The following is a 22428-nucleotide window of genomic DNA, read 5'->3' as shown; positions in this document are numbered from 1 at the left end:
ATTATCGCTGTCATGAGGTGTGTATCCTGGTCCTTGTGTTAAAGAAGCCAGACACCACGAATGACCTACCGAAGGCACAGCCAGTAGAGCCAGGCTCTACTCCTCATCCAGCAACTTCTACACAAATTGCAGGCAGGAAAACAAACAACCAACCCTACAGCCTTCGAAGGCCAGGGTTGCAAGCTTGGACTCATAAAGCAGTGGCAACCACTGAAGATTTGAAAAGAGCCTCTGTTCCCCTCATACCTGAGGTCATAATGGCCAACTCAAGTGTCAGGACAGCCACAAGAGAAACTACTTCTTTTTTTTTTTTAATTTTATTTTTAGTGTTTATTTATGAGAGAGACAGAAACAGTGCAAGCAGAGGAGGGGCCGAGAGAGAGGGAGACACAGAATCCCAAGCAGGCTCCAGGCTCTGATCTGTCAGCACAGAGCCCGATGAGGGGCCCGAACCCACAAACCACGAGATCATGACCTGAGCCAAAGTCGGACGCTTAACCGACTGAGTCACCCAGGCACCCCACCCCCCCCTTTTTGTGCCTCTGCTCTCACAGAGCCACGTAGAAAGTGTGATTGAAAGTTCATGCCTTGGCACATTTTTGGCGGGACTGCTGACTCTGTTGGGGTTGAGCTCTGTTCACTTCTCCCTGGAGGTGGAAAATAGCCTGGACCTGTGAACCAACTGCTAACTCAACTGTGGTCACCGACTCTGGCTTTCTTTTGGTTGACCAAAAATATGGAGTTAATTCACTCCGTAGCCTTTCTGGGACTGCAATCTTCCATCAGAGTCAGCGAGGGGGAGAGATTCGAGGAACTGAATAAAAGGTCTTTCTTTGGGAACTTCAAGGAACATATTTTGATGATTATCTTCTATGGAGTTCACAGAGTGGGTTTTCAAAAACGGCCAATTGGGCCGGTAAAAATAAAGATTTCAGAGTCTTCTCAGGAGCCAATGCTATATTTAAAGTTGCAGAATGGCTATAGTTTAGGGTTGCAGAATGCTATAATTACGGTTGCAAAATTGTTTTCATTAGAATCCTCCTGCCATTACCCCCTCCCAGCAGGCTTCCTGTGTGGATACAGCTATATTCCGATGGGAATCCGTCTGCCCCTCTCTGCTCTAATGAATCCGGTCCTTCTCTTTCAGATTCTCCGGCTCATCAACTTGTCATGATCTGCTTCCCTGTGATGATCACCTGCTCCCTGCGCCTTCATTCCTAAAATCCACATTTGGTACTCTGGGACGGGTTTTTGCTCTCCTCCTGCCCACCTCTGTGTCAGTCCTCGGAGCCAGCCCTCAGCCTGCCTTCCACTGTGCTCCCGGGTCACCACAGAGGCTGAGGGGAGACTCACCCTTTATCCTAAGCCCTCTTTATCCCCGACAACTTTCCTTGCCTTTCTTGCCCTCTGTGTTCCCAACTGGGGGACCATCATCTGGGGGGCACAATTCTTTGTTAGACAGGGCTTACCCACACTGTGCAGACTTCTGGCATTCGAGCCCGCTAAATGCCAGCAGCAATCCCTGGTCACTGTGATAACTCCAGATGCCCGCCCCATTTCTAGAAACCCCTTCAAGGGGCAGTGTGGCCTCCATGTGAGAAAAGAACCTTGCCTATTCTAGTCACTCCATGCAACAGACCCAACCCTCCCCCATCACATACACACTGGTCCTCCTCTGTGTAGACAGGGACCCCTCCGCTGCCCCTGAACCCTGAAACCCCGTGCAAATGGTGGGGGAGGGGTGGGAATCACCAGTTGCTTGATCTCTGTGGTCACTTCTGGATCTTCAAACCCTTCACTCTCCCTGTGTTTCACCACTTGAGGCTCCTGCTCTCTCTCTTGTGGGGTCTCTCTTCCCTTCTCTCAACTTCACGTGCAAACTAGAGAGCACGCCATCTTCTCACAGAGCTGCTGTGGAAACCCAATGAGAGGGGCGCCTGGGTGGCACAGTCGGTTGAGGGTCCGACTTCGGGTCAGGTCATGATCTCTTGGTTGGTGAGTTCGAGCCCCGCGTCGGGCTCTGTGCTGACAGCTCAGAGCCTGGAGTCTGTTTCAGATTCTGTGTCTCCCTCTCTCTGACCCTCCCCCATTCATGCTCTATCTCTCTCTGTCTCAAAAATAAATAAATGTTAAAAAAAAAAATTAAAAAAAAAAAAAAGAAACCCAATGAGACAATAAATGACAAGTACCTGGCGAAGGGCAAATACCTGATAAATGGTAGTGGCTGTCATTTTTATTGGGACTCTTTTTCGGTCCTACTCGAATTGCTGCTGTCATTTTTCATCCTTTCCCAGTGTCCCTTATGCTCAGGGCCAATTTCCAACTTTCAAGAAACCCATTTTTCAAAATATGGCCTGTGGAACACTAATCCCAAAATATTCTTTGTGAAAAACAAAACAAAGAAAGCTCTTTGATCAAGTAAGTCTGGAAAGTGCTGCGTACTCTATCACCATCGTGGAAGCTCACATTAACGTAGTGAAAATTTTGACAAGGCAGCAAAAGAAAAAAAAAAGCCCATTTCAACCTGCGTTTAATTTTATGTTTCTCAAACTTATTTGACCATAGAACTTTTTTTTAGTAATTCTTTTTTTTTTTTTAATTTTTTTTCTTAACGTTTATTTATTATTGAGAGACAGAGACAGAGCATGAGCGTCTCATGTTCTGGACTGTCTCCTGCCATCAACTTTAATGGAAGCAACATTTGTTGAAAGCCCATTGGTTCCCTAGACCTCCAAGCTCCTTGACCTGGAATCTATGAGTCTCTTCTCTGCCTCGGCCACAGCTCAGCTGGCGTGCCCTCTGGAACAGAAAGTTTACTGTTGTCCCATCTGCTGGACCTCAAGGACCTCTCCCACTGCTCTTCAATCTCTCCACTGCGCTAAGCCTTTTCACTCCTCACTCCACCCTGCTCTCAGTCTAGCTCCCTGGGATAAGCTCCAGCGTGCTGGGGCCGTTAGCTTTGTCTCCTGGCCCTTGTGCCCTTCACCCCCTCAGCCTGTTTCCTCTGCATTGCTCTGGGGAACCCCAGCCCAGTGAGAGCGTGTCAGAGAATGGCGTGGATTTGGCTTCCATCAAGTCCCGCTTGGATCCTCGCTCGCTGTTCCTTCTCTTCTCTGATCGCTTATTCTCCAAAGATGAACTCACTTCCTCCTTTTCTGCAAAGATCAAAAGTCTACACCTTCCCTAAACTTCCTCCACGTGTTACACCTCAAACCCAGTGGGGCTGAGGGGCCCACTCATGCTTTTGGAGTCGTGTGGCACTCTGTTTCCAAACTTCAAATGAGCATGCCTTTTGACTCAGCAACCCCGTTTCTAGGCATTTTTTCCTAAGGGGATGCTTATACAGTGGGGCAAAGATGAATGTGTGAAGATTATCATTGTATGTTGTGACAAACCCAAGGAAGAATGTAAATAACTCAAATGCCCACCAATAAGGGATTGGTTACATAAATTATTGTAAAGTCATATATGGAATATTATGCAACCATTTTATTTTATTTTATTTATTTATTTATTTATTTTATTTTTAAAAAAAAATTTTTTTTTCAACGTTTTTTATTTATTTTTGGACAGAGAGAGACAGAGCATGAACGGGGGAGGGGCAGAGAGAGAGGGAGACACAGAATCGGAAACAGGCTCCAGGCTCCGAGCCATCAGCCCAGAGCCTGACGCAGGGCTCGAACTCACGGACCGCGAGATCGTGACCTGGCTGAAGTCGGACGCTTAACCGACTGTGCCACCCAGGTGCCCCTTATGCAACCATTTTAAAAATAATGCAGACTTGGGACACCTGGGTCTCAACGTTCAGTCAGTTGACTGTCCGACTCTTAATTTTGGCTCAGGTTATGATCGCACGGTTTGTGGGATTGAGCCCCGTGTTGGGCTCTGTGCTGACAGTGTGGAGCCTGCTTAGGATTCTGTCTCACTGTCTCTTTCTGCCCCTCCCCTGCTCTCTCTCTCTCTGAAATAAACAGTTTAAAAAAAATTTTTCCCCAAGGAAGATATCTAAGTTCATTGAATTTTAAAAATACATATAGAGAATAACATGGAAAGTATAATCTTATCCATATGAAAAAAATCGGTGTGCCAATATTCACACAAAGATTTCTGGAAGAATGCTCATCCAAATCTTGTCAATTATCTCTGAGGGGTAGGAGTAAGTGCTGTTTTTTCCCCTTTACTGAATTTTTCAAAATGTTTCATAATGCATATGTACTATATATAAAAAGATTAAATGCAACAAGTCTGTGTCTGTACATGTCATTTCTCCCTTCCCTTGCATCCCCAAAAGAGAGCCTTTCTTCTTTTGAAGGCAAAGCTTACCCATTGCTACCTCCTTCCTCACCACGTGCCCGTTTCCAGAACTCTGTCTTCTCTCCCTCTCCCTTTAAATAAGCACAGGCCAGCCCCACCTTGAAAACCCCGTCATGCCTGGGTCTGCTTCCTGTGTTCACTACTCAGTTACCTTTTTCTGGAACTTCTCTAATGCGAGGTCTCCCCGTACCTTTGCTTCAGATCTAGCCATTGCCCTCTCAGACTGTGCCGCCTGGCTTCCTCGGATCAATTAACTCTGTTGAGGAACAGTCAACATTGTTGACCATTTCCTCCTTCTTGGAACTTTCTCCTCTCAGTTTCCCTGACATTACCGGCACGGTTCTCTGCCTGTGTCTCTCTGGCTCCCTCACAGGCTCGTTTTCTCCCGCCCCAACCCCCTCTGCCGCCATTCTCTAAAAGCAGAGATTTTCCAACGTGGGCTAAAGTCATTAGAGCACATCTCCAGGCCGTCTCCTGACAAACCCTTCCAGGGCTTCTCCAAAATCAACAAGACACAACCGGAAGTCCTTGGCAGGGTGCTCGACGCCTCTTGGCCTTGTGGCTCCCTGAGTCGCTGACCCAGCTCTCAACCCTAGGCAAATCACTTTACCCATCACCCCTAAACACATTTACCCAATGACGTAAAGCCCAGCTTTCCACAACGCTGTTTCCTGCCTCTCATGACTATCCCCTAAGTGACCTGACCCAAGTTTTGCCTACCCTTTCATTCCTCCTTAAAGCCTCCCCAAACTGCCCCCCAACCTGTACTGCTCTTTCTCCCCGGGATTCCCACTGAATCTACTACATATACCATGCATTTGTCTGTTTGCTTCATCTCCCTTCATTATCCAGTTTTCTTCTTAAGAGTGTACGTCTCGTCTCTGCCTGAGGGCAGAAGCCACCAAAGTGTGGTGCAACATCCCAATAACCAATAACCAATAACCACAGTCAATAACCACAGCTCAGGTTCAGGTGGCTGTGAGGTATGTCATCTGAGCCTTGAAGGTGTCCGCAGGCCTCTAGAGGTGTTCACGACACAGTCAGCAATATGAATCCAGCGCCTAGAGCCATAAACCTGGTATCCTCAGCCTGTCCTCATATGTCAAATCCACAAGGCCAGGGAAAACTGTACTAGAATGGGTGCCCCGTGAGAACCAGAGAGTCCATAGCAGATGCTATGCTAAGAGGGAGACAGGAAAAGAGCCAAAACTACCCCAAATGGCCTCCCCGGGACCTCTCTTATGGCACACTTTCAATCTCTTTCGAATGATTTGGGCACAAATCTTAAGCATCTTAGCAAAGGGTAAGCTCCTTGAGCGAAAGGGCAGTGAGTTCTTCTTTGCATTTATCTTGACCCTTAGACATAAATATACACACAAGCCCTGGCATTTGGAGATTGGACAGGGAGTGTTAAATAGAAGCATGAGTCTTTATGGGATACCTACCTTAGATTCTGGGGATAGAGAGCACGGTGTTGGCTGTTGCCTTTAAGGATTTCAGCCCAGTAGGGGACTCAGACGTATCCACTAGCAAATGCAGTGGACATCTCCTAAGTGCCAGGCACCGTGAGAGAGTGAGGCAAGAAAAAGGCAGACAGGATCGCCATATTCATGACACTCACATCCTAATACTATCCTGTGGGTTCTACAGTCTTATTCTGAGAGAAAAATAGACATGGATCAATAGACAGATGGAGAGAGATAAATATAGGTACCCTCTATATACCGTGGAATACTACACAGTCATAAAGAGGAGGAGATTGTGCCATTTGCAACCACCATGGATGGACCTAGAGGGTATTATGCCAAGTGAAGGCAAGTCAGACTGAGAGACAAATACCACATGACTTCGCTCATATGTGGAATCTGAAAAAACAACAAATGAATAAACAGCAGAATCAGATCTATAAATACAGAGGACAAACAGATGGTTGCCAGAAGGGAGGTGGGAGGGTGGGCAGAATGGGGGAAGGGGAGCAGGAGATAGAGGCTTTTGGTTATGGAATGAATGAATCAGGGGAAGAAAAGGCACCACATAGGGAACGAGGTCAACGATACTGTAACAGTGCTGTAGGGTGACCGATGGCAGCTACACTTGTGGGGAGCACGGCGTAATGTCTAAACTTGTGCAGTCAGTATGGTGCACACCTGAAACTAATGTAATGGGGTGTGTCAGCTGCACTCAAATTAAATAACTGAATTAATAAGCCCTCTCAGAAGGAAAAACAAAAGAGTAGAATGTTAGAGGGGGAAAGAACATTAAAGACGATGCGGTCTACTTGCAGACGAGGGGGGCCAGAGAGTAGCAATGACTTCACCATAGCCATGTGGTTATAAAGCTGGTGGGTACAGGGCTAGGTCTAACCTCCGGCTTCAGTGCTCACAACACACACACACACACACACACACACACACACACACACCTGCTAAGTTATACATAATCCGACATGGGCAGCATATCTATGAGTATAGTGGCACAGTCCCTCACACCAGAACCTGCCAGTCCTAACGTCCAGCACTGCGGCCTGCCTTTCGTGGAAACGGCTAAGCTCTCCACCAAACATCTGCTAAGAAGCAGAATTCTTTTTCCTCACAAACTGGCTTTGCGATGTGAGTCTTCAGCTATTAAAATTACCCCAGCTGGATGGCAAGGTGAGTAGCGGGGGGGGGGGGGGGGGGGGGTGAGGGTTTGGAGCTGACCTCCATCATCTAAGCTCCCGGGCCCCCCCACATCAGGCCGTTTAGTGGCTCGCTGCACCTCTGCCACGTCAGCTCCTTTTCTTCTAGTCTCAGGCTCCTTTCAGCACCCAATGTCTGGGGATGGAGGTCAGGCTTTCCAAGGGGACCCAGTCTGCCCGCTCATGATCCCCTCCGCCAAGCTGTGGGGGATGGATTTTCCTGGGATCACACTGCTATATTCTGAAGCCTTTCTCTCCCTCTCCACCCTTTCTCCACGGAGCATGGGCACTGGTCTCTGATTCTGTGGCGAGGGACAATCCCTCCCACGCTTGGGGAACAGCGGGGTGTGGCTCTGCCCTGTCTGTGGCAGCTGAGGACAAGTCTCCCAGGGGCAAAGACTCACCCGTGCGGTGGGCCTGCTTCCAACCATCCCTCCACCGAGTCACTTCCGCTCCCCAAGTGGTACTCAGGGCCAGAGGTCCTGGGCTGAGCCACAGTGCATCAGAGCAGGACGGGCCTTAGGAATCACCCAGGAGGAAAACGAGGCCCAGAGACAGAAACGCTTTGACCAGAGCCTCACGTGGGGCCAGGACTCGAGCCCCTATCTTTGACTCTCAAATCACTTGGATAGCTGGGAGAGCTCCCACAACCGGACCCTCTCGCCACAGGTGGCTATTAATGGCTCAGACAGGCCAGTGGGAAGCTCCAAGATGGGCCAGTCACCAAGGGCCCGGGGCCGGCTGTGTGGCCCCCAGGTGTGAAAAGGGGCCACACCTGGGGCCAGGTACCAGCTTGCATCAGAAGATGTAGTCGCCTGGGAGGCCCAGCCAGAGGCAGGCAGGCAGGCAGGCAGGCAGGAGGGGCCTCGGGGTGGAAACAGCCTGGCTGGCAGGAGCAGGCCCTGGCGCCTGGCCACCGGGGGCCGTACTCCTCAGCAAATGTGTTTTCTGGTTTACGTACCGTCCCCACCAACACCCCTCTCCCCCACAAAGCATAACATCACCATGTTTTGCTTTGAGGGGAGATGATGAATCTTGGCCAACAGATGTAATTCTCAGATTGGTGGGGCCTTTGGAGGAGCGTGTGAAGCCAGTTCCCCTTGGGGAAGGGCCAGTCTGGAAGGGCTGCCCTGCTTTGCTGGGCATTTTACTTTTTCCATGTGGGTGAAAAAAACCCTGGTTCTTCACACGCCACGGATCCAAAGGCCAAATATTTGCTGTCTGCCCTGCCTTTTCCATCTCAGGTAGAGGTGGCAGGTCTTCCTGGCTCCTGGGGAGAATGAGGAAAGACACTTGCGGGGCGGGGGGTGGGGGGGTTGCCCTGGGAATCAACCCTCGTCTTCCCCCGCAGCCCGGCAGCCCATGCCCCTGGGATGTTATGGGAGATCACGGAAGGTTTCCTGGAGACTGGAGGACAAATACATGAGAGCGGCCCCAAAGGCCTCAGTGAAGAGGAATTTGGCCCCACGTGGTGGTGAGGCTGTTGGTTGAGAACAGGGAAGAAGAGGTGAGAGGGGCAGACTTTGGGAACCCAAGGAGGGAGCCTGTAGACTTCCGGCCGGCAGGCCACAAAGACCCCAAGACCTGCTGCCACAGTAGTCCATCCTCCTTGAAATATTCATCCACACTAGCTCATTTCCTCTTCCATTCGGAGGAGTGGAATTGCCTTGCTGAGTTTCAGAAAGGCAGGTCATGTGCTCCCAACTCCCTCCTCTCTGGGAGCCGGATGGCTCCTCCACTCCAGGGGATTCCTGCCCTGCCCTGCTGTCTCTCACTCTGTTTTCTCTTACAGTGTTTGCCGGGGATGTTGGTGGAGCCACACCACTCTGAGTATGTGTAGCATCTCACCATCGTCATGAAGGCCCAGAACAGTATGGGCCCCAAGCCTGTGGTGAGATGTGGTCTAAGACCCTTCCAAAGGCTTCTGGGTAATGACCTGCCCTAGGCCGGCTGACCGGGGTGAGTACGTCTCCACAGATGTGGTAGCTGAAGGCAGGAGCTTCGTGGGTGAGGCTCCTCTCTGCTGCCATGGGAACTCCCTGGAGGTGATTATAACTTGCTTGCCTCATCCCAGACAGCTCAAGACACGGTGAGGCCGTCAGCAAGCACAGATAGAGGGTCTGGAGGCCAGAGGGAAGGAAGTGACAGAGAGGCAGGGGTGCGTTGGCCAGTGCTCTGGCCTGGAAGTCAGGGCGCTAGGTTCTGGTTCTCTGGACTCACTGTGAGTCTTAAGCAAGTTCCTTCCTCCTATCCCTAGGACCAGCAACATAATTCGTAGAGGCCGGTAAAGTGTTAGGGGCCCTTGTTTAAAAGTTACTAAGCATTTTCAAGACATTGAACCCAGTGTGAGGCCTTCCGAGCGCAGGAAGCTGTGAAGATGCACAGGTCTGCCGCTTCTACCTGTTTGGGCCTCGGTTTCCTCAACTATACAACACGGAGGCTGCATTCAGTCAGAGAGGTTTGTCTGTGGGGCCCTTTCTCCACAGGAACCCTTAGGCCCTCATATGTAAAAGACACAAACACAGCTGATACTTCAACAACACCTGGGAGTATATTTAAAGCCACATAGATGATCTCAAAGGTCTTTGTCAGCCCAAGCATTCGGTAAGTCAAAGGAGTGATGAGGTTCTCACTACCAGGAACACCGGCACCTGCTGGAGGTGCTGTGGAAGGATTATTGGAAAGCATGGGAGAGAGCATTAAAAACCCCAAAGGTTGCCTGTCCCATAAGATGATCCCAAAGTCTGCTGCGCCCTTAGCCTGAAAATGAGTGTTAAGGCAAAGTGTGCTTTTTCCCGGGCCTCAAGAAAGCCAGGCCCAGGTATGAGCACCAGGGACCGAGTCTGGTTCTTGTCTCTGCAAGGAAGGGCCACTGTGGGGATAACCCAGTGCCCCAGGGGAGAGCTCAGGCCTGGACCACTGGTCTTTCCCAGATGCTTTGTCCCTGGGAGGTCAGAGGGCTGGTAAGCCAGGGTTCAGAGGCTGGGGTGGGGCAGGGCCTGGGCTGAGCGACTTGGACAAAACAGGTCTCTCCTGAAGAAGGGGTTGAAGTTCCTGGAGGACAGTACCTAGGCCTGGCACCTGGCAAGCTAGGTAGGGGGCTGCGGGAGCTCTAGGATGGGTCCCCTGGTTGGGGATTTACACCACCCAGAAGGCTGGGCTGGTGACATCTTTCTGCGCTGACCGGTTAAAGGGACCAGAAACTTCTCTGGAAGTTCAAACTGTTTTTAGGGATAGAGCGATGCGAAGTGAGAAGGTGACTGTGTGAACTCTCCCCTCCTCTAGACACTCAGGGCTGCATGCGTCCCCCATATCAGTGCCTTAGGCAGGAGAATCAGAAGGGCAGGAGAGCCCATGGCTACCCCGCCCCACCCCGAGAGTCCTCCCCTCCGCGCCCGGGCGGGGAGGGGAGCGCGGGGGGTCCCGCCGGGGTTCGCCTCGTCCTCGAGCGCTCGGGTCTTACCTTTCATGATCCCTCCGGTAGGGGCCTCGGGAGCGCCCCGGGGCGGCGGCTCGAGCTGCGGACTGGCACGCGCGGTGAAGCCGGCGGGTCCTCGGCCGGCACCCGCTCGCCGCCCTACGCGCCGCCCGCTCGAGCGCCGGGCTGCGGAGGCGGCGCGCCGAGGGGAGGGTCCGCGGGGTCGCAGCCGGGGGGCGCCGGGCAGCCCATCCCGCCGCCGCCGCCGCCCGCGCGCTTCCCGCTGGAGGCCGGCGAGGTCTGCGGCCGGCCCGCGCCCCGCGCTCCCCGCCTCCCGCCTCCCCCCTGCTCGCTGGCGCGCGCTCCCTCCCTCGTCGTCACTCCCTGGGCCCCGGCCCAGATCCACTTCCTCGGTATTTTCAAAACTGCCGCGGCGGGCCTCTTTGTGCCGCCGCGGGGGCCCCCCGACCCCGGGCCCCGCCGGCTCCCCGGGCCCGCCCTGCGGCCGCCGCGCCCGGGGGAGGGGCCTCCCGAGCCGCCGCCCGCCCCGGGGGCCGCCTCGTGGCCGGGCTGGGGTGCAGGAGCGGGGTTCAGCCCTGGACCGCGCGGTCTCCTCGTCCGTCTAAGGGGGGAGATGTACTGGGAGAAGACAGGCTCCCCGGGTTGCTGCCCCAGCCCCTCCTGCCCCGGTTTGCCTGGGACTGTCTCCGCCTTAGCACTGAAATTCCGCCCCCCTCCCCCGCAGCCCCTCGGTCCCGGGAAGACCCCGCGAGGTTGGGCCCCAGCCCCGCCACGCTGGGCGAATGACTCAGCAGCCACTTCGTGTCTCCAAACCTGTGTTCTGCCGGAGGGAGCTGGGCCCCAGGCGCTCCCAAATTCTGTGATTTTGTTCGTGGAGGGGCCTCTGGTATAAACAGTGACATCCATCAGAGGGGAACTGACCTCTAGCAGGGAGTTGTGACTCTCGTCCTAGGCTCCCACCTGGGATCCTCACTTGTCATTCTTCATGAATGGATCCCTACCTACCGCACACCAGGTTCCGCCCCAAACTCTGGGAGTGTGCGGAATACTTCACACCAGCCCTGGCCCCAAGAGGTTGCATCTGGTGACGAAAGCCAACAATTTGACAAGTGAGGAGGCTGAGGTGTGATGAAAGTTATAACAGGACAGTGCAGGGAGAGAGGGGACCACAGAACGGGGGCAACCCTGCCCGGCCTTTTCCCACATCCCCACACTTCCATGCCCACGCCCGGCTTGGCCCATGGAGTAAAGTAGGTATGGCCAAAGCGCAAGAACTTTCCTCTAAGCCAGGAGCTGAGAAGGGGCCAGCCAATCAGAAAGCCAATTCACAATCCCAGCCGATCAGAAAGCCAATCAGCCATCTCTAATCTGCTCCACCTGGTCAAGGCAAGTTTCAGTTTGTAAAGCACGTTCTCTCAATGGTCTCAAGACAACCTCACCACAGCCTCCAGCGAGGGAGCCAGGTCCCATGCTGCCCATCTTACAGACGCAGAGACTGAGGTTCAGAGAGGATGTTGCCTCCCTTGCATTAGTCACAATGTCCTCCTTGAACCTGGATTCCAAGTCTACCTCCCGTCTGCTGGCGTTGTGGCCTGGGTCGGGAGAATTGCTTGGTAAAGACCAGGGAGATATTCACATCAAAGGAATCCTTACCTAGGCTACCTGTGTATTAATTTATTTAATCCTCGTAGCAGCCTTATGAGATAAGCACAATTGTTGTCCTCATTTTTTAGCGGAGGTTAACTGAGGCAAGGAGCGATTTAATAATGTGCTTCCTGTCATGTAGCTAGTAAGTGGAGATCTTGAAAGCCGAACCCAGGCAGGCTAAATCCAGTGCCTGTGTGTATAGCTTCAGTCCATCACACTGCCTCTCATAGAAGGCAATATTTATTGACAGAAATATTATTGACAGAAATATCTGTCAAATATTTATTGACAGAAAGAACAAGCAAATGACCTTTGGTTTTCTCCATGCTTTCTCAATTGGCTTGATCCAAGATGTTTGGTGACAAAAAGGGCCTATCCCTGATGTGAGGGAGTGCCCCCCCCCAACCCCTGTCCCTGCCCTTTTGGATTTGGAGGATGTACATACCCTGTGGTATTGCTATGATGTGCAAATGAATCAGCAAAGAAATGAAATATGTCCGTGTCTGGTGGCAGATCGGCCCTGGGTGAGCAGAGCTGGACCCCAGCCCTGAAGAGGTTCAGAGGATGAACTCCAGTTCCAAAAGGACTCTAGGGGAGAGGGGACCTAGCTCTGTGGAGTGGCAGGAAAGAGCTGGAGATGAGTTGGCAGGCACAAGGGGTCAAAGCTCCAAAATAGTTCAGAGGGAAGGCAGAATGATGAGAATAAAGGATGATCACAGATCAAGAAGGGAGGAGACAGGGATTTTCTAAGAGATCACACTAGCCTTTGGGTGAAAGCCTTTCAGCTGCAATTTCAGGCATTTTCTACCAACAGCCAGAGGGATAGACCCAGGGTCAATTGAAACAAAATCCCCACCCAGACCAGAATGGGGGGGGGGGGGGTGTTATCAGGATGGGGCTCAGGCTGGGACTTCAGCACAGAGGCAGAGACAGCAAAGGGGGGGTGGGCGGGATGGGACAGGGAGAAATGCTTAATGCTGTTTTTAACTTGTGTGTGGGCTGGGGAGGGGGTGAGGACATTTGACTGTGGCACTTAAGCCGTACTCTGCTGAAAGCCAAAGGAAGTAGCTATAGAACAGATGTCATTTAGAGGGGAAAAAAAAAAAAAAAAAAAAGAATCACTAGTGATGGAACTCTCTGTGTATTAATGGAGGTACAAAGTCCCACCTCAGTTTGTGAGCAGTGCTATGATTTGCTCAGAACAGAACCTCCTAGGGAGCCCCCAGACCATCCTTTCTCTCTTCTGCTTCAGGCACAAAACATCTTTCTCCGAAAGTTCGATTCCTCCCTCTGTGCTTTTGATCCTTTCTTCTCGCAGCCTGTTCTTCTCCAGCATTAGGACCTTGCTTCCACTTTTCCTTCTCAGGATGTAGCTGTAACTCACAATGCTTGCTAAAATTGCTACCTTCCTCTTAGTTGCCAAGATAATTACTCTTTCAAAACTTGCATTCTCTTCAAACTTTTGTAGACTTAACACTGTATTTGTCAGAGTTCTCCAAGGAAACAGAACCAATAAGCCGGTAGGCTGGAGACCCAGGGAAGAATTAATGTTGCAGCTCAAGTCCAAAGGCAGTCTGCTGACAGAATTCCCTCTTTCTCTGGGGAGGTCAGTCTTTTTTGTTGTTGTTGTTGTTTTGTTTTGTTTTGTTTTCCTGTTAAGGTCTTCAACAGATTAGAGAAGGCCCCAAAGATTTTTGTATTTTCGGCCTCTAATATCAAGTTCCTCACATCCTGCTACCCAATTGCTAAGCCAGGCCACATATTTATGTTTTTATTACTGTGGCCTCCCATTTCAAGATAGCAGCTTCTACGGCAGTCAGAGCAAGTAATGCTAGTTCTAACAACTGCAAGATTTGAATGACAGCACAGCAATAGTTTATCTCTCACGTAGATCACAATCCATTGCAGGTTAGATGGCTCCCTTACAAATGTTGCCTCGGGGATGGGGGCTTCTTCCGTCCTGTGAGGCTGCCATCTTTAATAAGTAGCCCCCAAGGTTGACGTAGAAGGGGGAGAGAGATTGGAGGATTGTGGATTGGAGGTAATCCTGGCACACGCCTAGGAGAGGCACACACCACTATCGGCTATATTCCATTGGCCGGAACTCAGTCACATGACCTCAAGCAAAGGCAGGGGCTGGGAAACATCCCTTAGGGGGGTTACCGTGAGGAGAGGGGGAAACACGGATGCTGGCGAGGCCTCCAGTGCACTAACAAACCCGTCTGCAACCCAGAACTTGGCGAGATTTTCGTCCTTACTCCCCCAGTAAGCTCTCTAATGCAGTGGATTGAAACTCCATGCAGGGTTGTCACTTTGTTCATGCCAGAGCTTCACCCAAATCATCGTTCATTGGAAGCCGAAGAGTAAACTATCTTTAGAAGGCAGGTATGCTCACCCAGCCTGCACAGGAGTAAAATATTTTTGAAAGGTCACGCAGGGCCAGTTCCAACAGAGCAGTGCCCCAGCCGTACAGGAAAATATAAATCCCATTTTTCTGTTGGATTCCATTTAAAATAATAGAATTTCCTGGGGTGGGCGGCGGCGGAGGTGGGGGGGGGGACCCATCAACATTCTCAGTTGAAGACATTTGTCCCAAGAAATGTTAAATTGGCTTTCTTTGGCCCATACTCTGGACTATCTGATATTTTCATAATTCTTAAGTTTCCTATCTTTTATTGCTTCCTCCCAGAAATTCACCTAAGTTTCCTCCCATGTCTGTGGATTCTTGCCTTACATTACATTTATCAATACTAGAACTTTTGAGAATGTACATAGGGGCCAAGAGGTGCCCTGTAATACCACTCTTTACTAGCGGGTGATGCTATATTATATGAATTCTTCTGGCCTGAGAAATTCTTAAAGGGGCCTCACATTATCATACTAATACCTTATTTTATGAACTCTGTAAGGGTGAAGTTCTGAAGAAATCAGTTTATTTTGATGTTTTTTAAAAAGATTGTACGTTTTTTAAGTTTATTTGTTTGGAGAGAGAGAGATTGAGTGCAAGTGGGGGAGAGGCAGAGAGAGGTGGGGAGAGAGAGCATCCTAAGCAGGCTGTATGCTCAGCGTGGAGCCCAACACAGGGCTAGATCCCACAAACTATAAGATCATGACCTGAGCTGGTGATATACCTGGGTGGCTCAGTTGGTTAAGTGTGTCTGATTTTGGCTCAGGTCATGATCTCATGGTTCATGGGTTCCAGTCCCACATCGGGCTCTGTGCTGACAGCTCAGAGCCCGGAGCCTGCTTCAGAGTCTGTGTCTTCTTCTCTCTCTTGCTCTCTGTCTCTCTCTCTCAAAAATAAATTTAAAAAAATTAAAAAAAAAAAGATGATGAGCTGAAATCAAGAGTCAGACGCCCGACTGAGCCACCCAGTCACCCTAAAGATTTTAATTTTTTAAGTAATCTTTACACCCAACATAGGGCTTGAACTTACAACCCTGAGATCAAGAGTCAGCCAGGCGCCCCTGAAACAGTTTAATTACAAAGATGCATCGGAGCTTGAACAAATCTTTCAAATTAACATAATAAGGTATTAGCAAAGACAAAGTACTTAGGTTTTTCATCCAAATCAATTATAAACTCAGGAAGAAAGTGGCTGACTTCATTTGGGGCTGGATATAGATGAGCAAAGAAGGAGCCTTGATGCTGTGTAGGAAGGAGAAGCATCTTTTAGCCAAACCATCCACTGGATAATGGAAAAGGATCCCTGCAATCATTTGCATTGGTGCAAAGAGGACCGGAAAAGCCTGTGTATCCAGGGGGGGTAAAGAATCATAAATATTAAATTTTTTAAAATGTTTATTATTTATTCTTGAGAGACAGAGAGAGACAGAGCATGAGAGGGGGGAGGGACAGACAGAGAGGCAGACACAGAATCTGAGGCAGACTCCAGGCTCTGAGCTGTCAGTGCAGGGCCCAATGCGGGGCTCGAACCCATGAACCGTGAGATCATGACCTGAGCTGAAGTCAGACACTCAACTGACTGAGCCACCCAGGCGTCCAAAGAATCATACATGTTAAAATGGAAATAATCAGAGCTGGAGGGACACAGATGCTTTTCAAGAAGGTATTTCCCAAAGGATTTGGTACATAGGAATTTCTTTATAGCAGGCCTTCAAGAGACTTTAGGCCTTAAAACTCTCAAAAACAAGAGTTTTTAATGTGCTAAGAAGGGTCCTAATGGACGTTCCTATCTACATTCTGGATGGAGGAGACCCAGGAAGCATGCTTATTCTTTGTTTCTCATTCAAAACTGGGAGAACAAAATTCAGAACCATCTTGACAGGTGTCTGTAGTACACTTATAAAAGATAACATTCAGGGGAAATAAACTGAAACCCCTACATTGAGATCCACCATCAGTTGCTCTAACAAAGGATGAATTCAGAGAAAACGATGTAGTTGATATGTGGCCGTGCATGGCTTTTGTTCATTTATTATACAAACACAGAGCCAGGAGTTGTGCTAGTGCTGGGGATATGTTCCCTAACCTTGTGGGTGTTACAGTGTTGACAGGAATCACAAATAGAAGACTACTAAAAGAAACCTGGGATCTTAGACTGCACTCATTGAAAAATGGATTCAGATCATTTAACACATATTTATTTATTTTTATTAAAAAATGTTTTTAACGTTTATTTATTATTGAGAGACAGAGCATGAGCAGGGGAGGGGCAGAGAGAGAGAGAGAGAGAGAGAGAGAGAGAGAGAAAGAGAAAGAGAGAGACACAGAATCCCAAGCAGACCCCAGGCTCTGAGCTATCAGCACAGAGCCCGACATGGGGCTCGTACCCACAAACCTCAAGATCATGACCTGAGCCAAAGTCAGACGCTTAACTGAGCCACCCAGACGCCCCAACACACATTTATTAAGTACCTACTGCATGCGAGGCCATGTCTTAGAGAATGGGAGCGCAAAGCTGAATGGAGGTGGGGAAACATTTGAACTCTAATCTGATACATTTCAGTATGCTATGTTTAGTCAAGATTTCTCTCACTTTCCCACTGCCATAATGACAGAAGTAGCAAAAATACCTTTGAAACCTTTCCTCTTATTAAAAAAAACAAAAACAAAAAAACAGGATGTAAGGACCCTTGGGTGGCTCCGTCGATTAAGCGTCAGACTCTTGATTTCCACTGAGGTCATGATCTTGTGGTTTGTGAGATGGAGCTCTGCATGAGGCTCTGCACAGGCAGCATGGAGCCTGCTTGGGAATCTCTCTCTCTCCGTCTCTCTGCCCCTCCCCTGCTTGTGTGCTCTCTCTCAAAACAAACAAACAGGGGTGCCTGGGTGGCTCAGTCGGTTAAGCGGCCAACTTCAGCTCAGGTCATGATCTCACGGTCCGTGAGTTCGAGCCCTGCGTCAGGCTCTGTGCTGACAGCTCAGAGCCTGGAGCCTGTTTTGGATTCTGTGTCTCCCTCTCTCTGACCCTCCCCCGTTCATGCTTTGTCTCTCTCTGTCTCAAAAATAAATAAACGCTAAAAAAAAAAATTAAAAAACAAACAAACAAATTAATAAATAAAAATTTTAAAAGCAATGTAAAAGTTGCATGCCATATCACAACAAAACCATATTTGTTTTTATATAGAAGTAATGTTTGTCTGGGTTGGGGGTGGGTGTGGTGGCAGCCTGGCATCGAGGAATGGTGGGGAATGTGGCAGAGGGGTGTCGCATTGGTACTTTTTCTACTACTTGGTATTCTCAAATTATATACCTATCTCACTTTGATAAAGGCAAAATTTATTTAGAAACAAAAACAATAGTTTAAACTATTTCTAGACATGTAATGTTTCTGCACTGGAAGAACGAATACAAAAATGTGAATTTTTCTAAAGCCAATGTGTACCTTTCATGCAACTGTCATTACAATTACCATTTTTTCCCCGAACTGCACAAAATTAAAGTTCATACAGAAGACTTAACGTCTGAGAATAGACAACAAAATTTGTAAAGGAACAGTGAGGGAGGTTATCTTTTCAATATCAATTATTGTTTTAAGACTATGTAAGGAAAACAATATGTTATACATGAATAAAAAAATAAATCAGAGGAATAAACTAGAAAGTCCTAAGATAGATCCAAATTTATTTTGGGAAAGTTCACAGATGACAAATGGCATTTTGTACACAGATGGCATTTCAACTCAGCACAAATCGGGTAGTTTATTTGATAAATCATGTTGACATAATTGGCCGCACATCTGGAAGAAAATGAAGTTAGATCCTTGCCTCACCTCCCTCCTCCACACACACACACACACACACACACACACACACCACACCACAAACACACATACACAACATACATAACACACACACCATAAAGACACACACATACACACACACACACACACACCACAAACACCCACGTTCCATTTGGATGAAATATCTAAATACAAACATTGACACAACAGGAAACTAGAAGAAAATTAGGAGAATAACTGTCTATATTTTAGTGAGACATTCTTAAACAAGACAGGAGACCTAGAAACTGTAAAGGGAAAAACCAAATTTCACCATATAAAAAATTTTAACGCCTCCATAATCAAAGGGAAAAGACACAAAATAACTTGGTAAAGACTTTTCAACACACACATAAAATTTATTTATTTAAAGTGCTCCTATAAATTGATAAGAAAAAGGGATCAAAGTCCAATAAAATGAGCAAACAATGTGAATAGGCAAATCACAGAAGAAGAAACTTCCTTTAAAAATGATTAGTTGAGGGGCGCCTGGCTGGCTCAGGGTTGTGGGCTTGAGCCCCACATTGGGTATAGAGATTGCTTAAAAATAATATCTTTAAAAAAATGATGAGTCAGGGGCGCCTGGGTGGCTCAGTCAGTTAAGCGTCCGACTTTGGCTCAGGTCATGATCTCACAGTTTGTGAGTTCGAGGCCTGAGTAGGGCTCTGTGCTGACAGCTCAGAGCCTGGAGCCTGCTTCGGATTCTGTGTCTTCTCTCCCTGCCCCTCCCTGACTTGTGCTCTGTCTCTGTCTCTCAAAAATAAGTAAATGTAAAAAAAAAAAAAAAATTCTTTTTAAATAAATAAAATAAATAAATGATGAGTTGAAAACAATAATAGATGAAGGGATTAAGATGTAAAGATGCCATTTTCACTCACCAGACTGGCAAAAATGCAAAAGACCAGCAGCATCCAGTCTGATGAGGACCTAGGAAATGTACATTCTCAGAGAGAGTGGGAGTTACCACTACCTTTTGGGAAAACCATCAGGCAATATAGATTAATGTGAAGACTACAATTCTCTTTTATCCTAAATGTTCCCTTTTATCCATCAATTCCACTTTGAGAATCTCCCTTATACCAGAAAAGGCACCACCATATTAGAATACATGTGAAAGGCCATTTAATGTGGCACCATTTATAGCGACAGAAAAAATGGGAATGACTGAATAAAATATGTAGCTACAGAAAAGCATGGTTTAAATCTATCTGTGTATTGACCTGGAGGGATATCCATGTATTATTATGTGGAAAAAAACAAGCAATATGTATAATATGATTTTATATACTTATTTTTAAAAAGAAAAGAAACAGGCAAAATCCCTTATTTGTTTAGATATGTAATATATGATGTATCTATATTACACCTCTATACATTTATACATTCTAAATATAAATTTATGTATAAATAGACATCCATTACTTTCAAAGCATGAGATTTAAGGAAAAATGAATAAAGACAGAAAGAAAGGAAGAAAGGAAGGGAGAAAAGGAAGGAAGATTGATTACTCACTAAATATTAACTTTTTGCCCTAAATCCGAGTGAAAGTGTAGTCAGATGCTTCTGTGTCCTTGTGTACTTTCCTCACCCCACAGCCTGCCCCAGGGGACAGTGTAAACCAATTTGAGAAGCACAATGTGTTATGACATAATATAAAAGGAAGCAGAGGGTGGGTTGGGGCCACAGGGACCTCAGTATCAAATCATAGGTTGTAAGTGTCTGACTGCCCTCCTGCCTGGCCACCTGAAGCTGGGTCTTGTGTTTGCTCCTAAAGCCACACCCGAGGAACAGTGACAAAATGGAGCACCTCAAGGCAGGAAGGAGCAGAGGGAGGTATCTGGGGACCTCACTCTATTAGAAGGGAGTGAAGGACCCGTATAAGGAAACACACCTAAGTTGAGATAGAACCACTGTTTTCCAGTTTGAAGGACTGTCTTGTAGAGGAGGGGGAATTTAACATATAGCACCTTAGAAATAAGATGGAGGACAGAGGGGTGCCTGGGTGGCTCAGTCGGTTAAGCATCCGACTTCAGCTCAGGTCATGATCTCACAGTTTGTGAGTTCAAGCCCCGTGTCAGGATCTGTGCTGATGGCTTGGAGCCTGGAGCCTGCTTTAGGTTCTGTGTCTCCTTCTCTCTCTGCCCCTCCCCTGCTCACACACACACACACACACTGTCTCTCTCTCTCTCTTTCAAAAATAAACATTAAAATAATAAATAATAAATAAATAAATAAACAAATAAATAAATAAACAGAATTGACCAACTCTGGAGTGAAATCTAGACGATATAGTCAGTCAATAACAAGTGTAACGGTGAAGATAGTATAAGTAATATTTGTCTACTCCTATGATAAGCAACTTGGGAAAGGCTAGTTTCATACCTTTTCCCAAAAAGATATTCCCTAGATGGGAAGATAAGGAAATGCAACTGATGGAGGGAAACTTTCTGTACTTTAGGGAGACCCTGAAAAAGCACTCAGGATACTCTGCATCAGCTGTTGGCCGAGTTTACTGTATATAATTTTATTATGCATGATTTTTTTCATAGGTCTGTAATTAACTAGATATACTCATTTAATAATTCGAGCCTGGAGAGGAATTGTTAATAACAGGCCCCAGGGTACTTACTGTTCTTGTCCACTTCTCGCTTGTTTGAGTTATACCGGCGGTGGCCAAGCTGTCACTAGCTTGTGGCACTAGCTGGACAGTGTGGCAGTGATGTGGATGCATCACAGAGATACTGCAGAGCAGGGGAGAGATGATGGGGCAAAGCATACAGAGACAAATGTATAAACGTAAAGCTCTTTACTGCCTCCCCTCCCCCGATAATCCCCTGCCCCAGGAAAAAAAAAAAAAAAATCAAGCTACAAACCCCAAACCGAGTGCACAAGTCCAAGATGGGAGCAAAATGATTAAATAGCAGCATCTGCCAAAGAGATAATGAATTCTATTATGAATCAGCCAAGTGACTCAGCAGCTGAATGAAAGCTTATCTAGAGCGTTGGGGCAACGGGAAACGTAGTCAGCCCCCACTGGTATTGGCAGGCCCACAGCTGGGCTCAGAGTGTCAAGCGAGAGGCAAGGTCCAGAAGGCCAAAGGGCTGGGGAGGAATCTGCAAACAAGGACGGGGCAGGCAGCCACAAGCCTGGAGATCACTGGGAGAAGGGACTAGCTGCCTTCAAATATCTGAAGGACTAGCAGCGGGGAGATGGACTGGGTTTTCCTACATGGTTCCAAAAGACAGCGCTGGGCTTGGTAGCCCTTGGAGGAGCCAGACTCTGACTCAACAGAAGAACCTAATGCTATCAACAGCTTTTCTAGACAACCGTTGACATACAGGTAGTGAGCTCCCAGTTATGGGGGCATTCAAACAGAGGCAGGATAATCAGCTGGGGGGAACGTTGTAGTTGGTGGTGGGAGTTAGCATTGGAGTATGGTGCGAGAGCTGAACCAGCTGACCTCTACGATCTACTCAGAATATTTAAACTCCAGTAATGCACTTATGGTGCTTTCAAAATGTGCACTTTTTCCCCTTAAAAACCATCCGAGCCTTGTTTGCTTAGTAGCTGGAGTAATCAAGTAATCATTCCCAGGGGACCACAGTCCAGGCTGTGAATCGTGTTCTTTTCTTCCAAATCCTTTCTTCCTCTCCCTCCCTTGCCCTACTTCAGCTGACTAAGGCAGATCTCTTTGCCTGTCCTCCAAAGTCTGATTTTTACAAATATAATTATCACAGATTTATGCCTCCTGGGCCGGATGCTGGGGGAGCCAGAGAACAGAAAAGTTACAAGGAGTGTGCTCAAAAACAGCTCCTGTGACCTCAGTCATTGATATGCTAAGGAGGAGGCTGTTTCCATAGAAAATGTAGCTGTTACTAATGATTAGATTTTTTTTTTAAAGAAAAATAAAAGGAAGCCTCAGGAAAGAAATATTGTTCTACATTTTCACTGGATTTTTCTTTTTTTCTTCTCGGCTGATCTTCCACACTTGGTATTGTCTCAGGTTAGGTTGAGTGGGACCTTAGGGATGACACATAGCAGATTCTTCATTGTCCTGTTGGGAGAAACTGAGGCCCAGAGGGCCAAGTGGTGGTCCAAGGTTACCC

At 48.0% G+C, this 22428-nt stretch overlaps 1 protein-coding gene across 1 annotated transcript in view; it reads right to left on the bottom strand.

Annotated features, from left to right (window-relative positions):
- The window catches only part of SCARA3 (scavenger receptor class A member 3), a 50964-nt gene extending 39954 nt beyond the window's left edge, over positions 1-11010 (bottom strand). The window contains exon 1 of the mRNA XM_058720751.1: positions 10455-11010. Coding sequence (XP_058576734.1) covers positions 10455-10461 — 7 coding nt within the window. The 5' untranslated portion in view covers positions 10462-11010. The remainder of the gene's footprint in view (positions 1-10454) is intronic.
- Positions 11011-22428: the final 11418 nt, after the last annotated feature.

The sequence above is a fragment of the Neofelis nebulosa genome, chromosome 3, assembly GCF_028018385.1.
Source record: "Neofelis nebulosa isolate mNeoNeb1 chromosome 3, mNeoNeb1.pri, whole genome shotgun sequence".
NCBI lineage: Eukaryota > Metazoa > Chordata > Mammalia > Carnivora > Felidae > Neofelis > Neofelis nebulosa.
The sequence above is the reverse complement of the archived record's forward strand: the minus strand, read 5'-3'. Positions and strand labels throughout refer to the sequence as shown.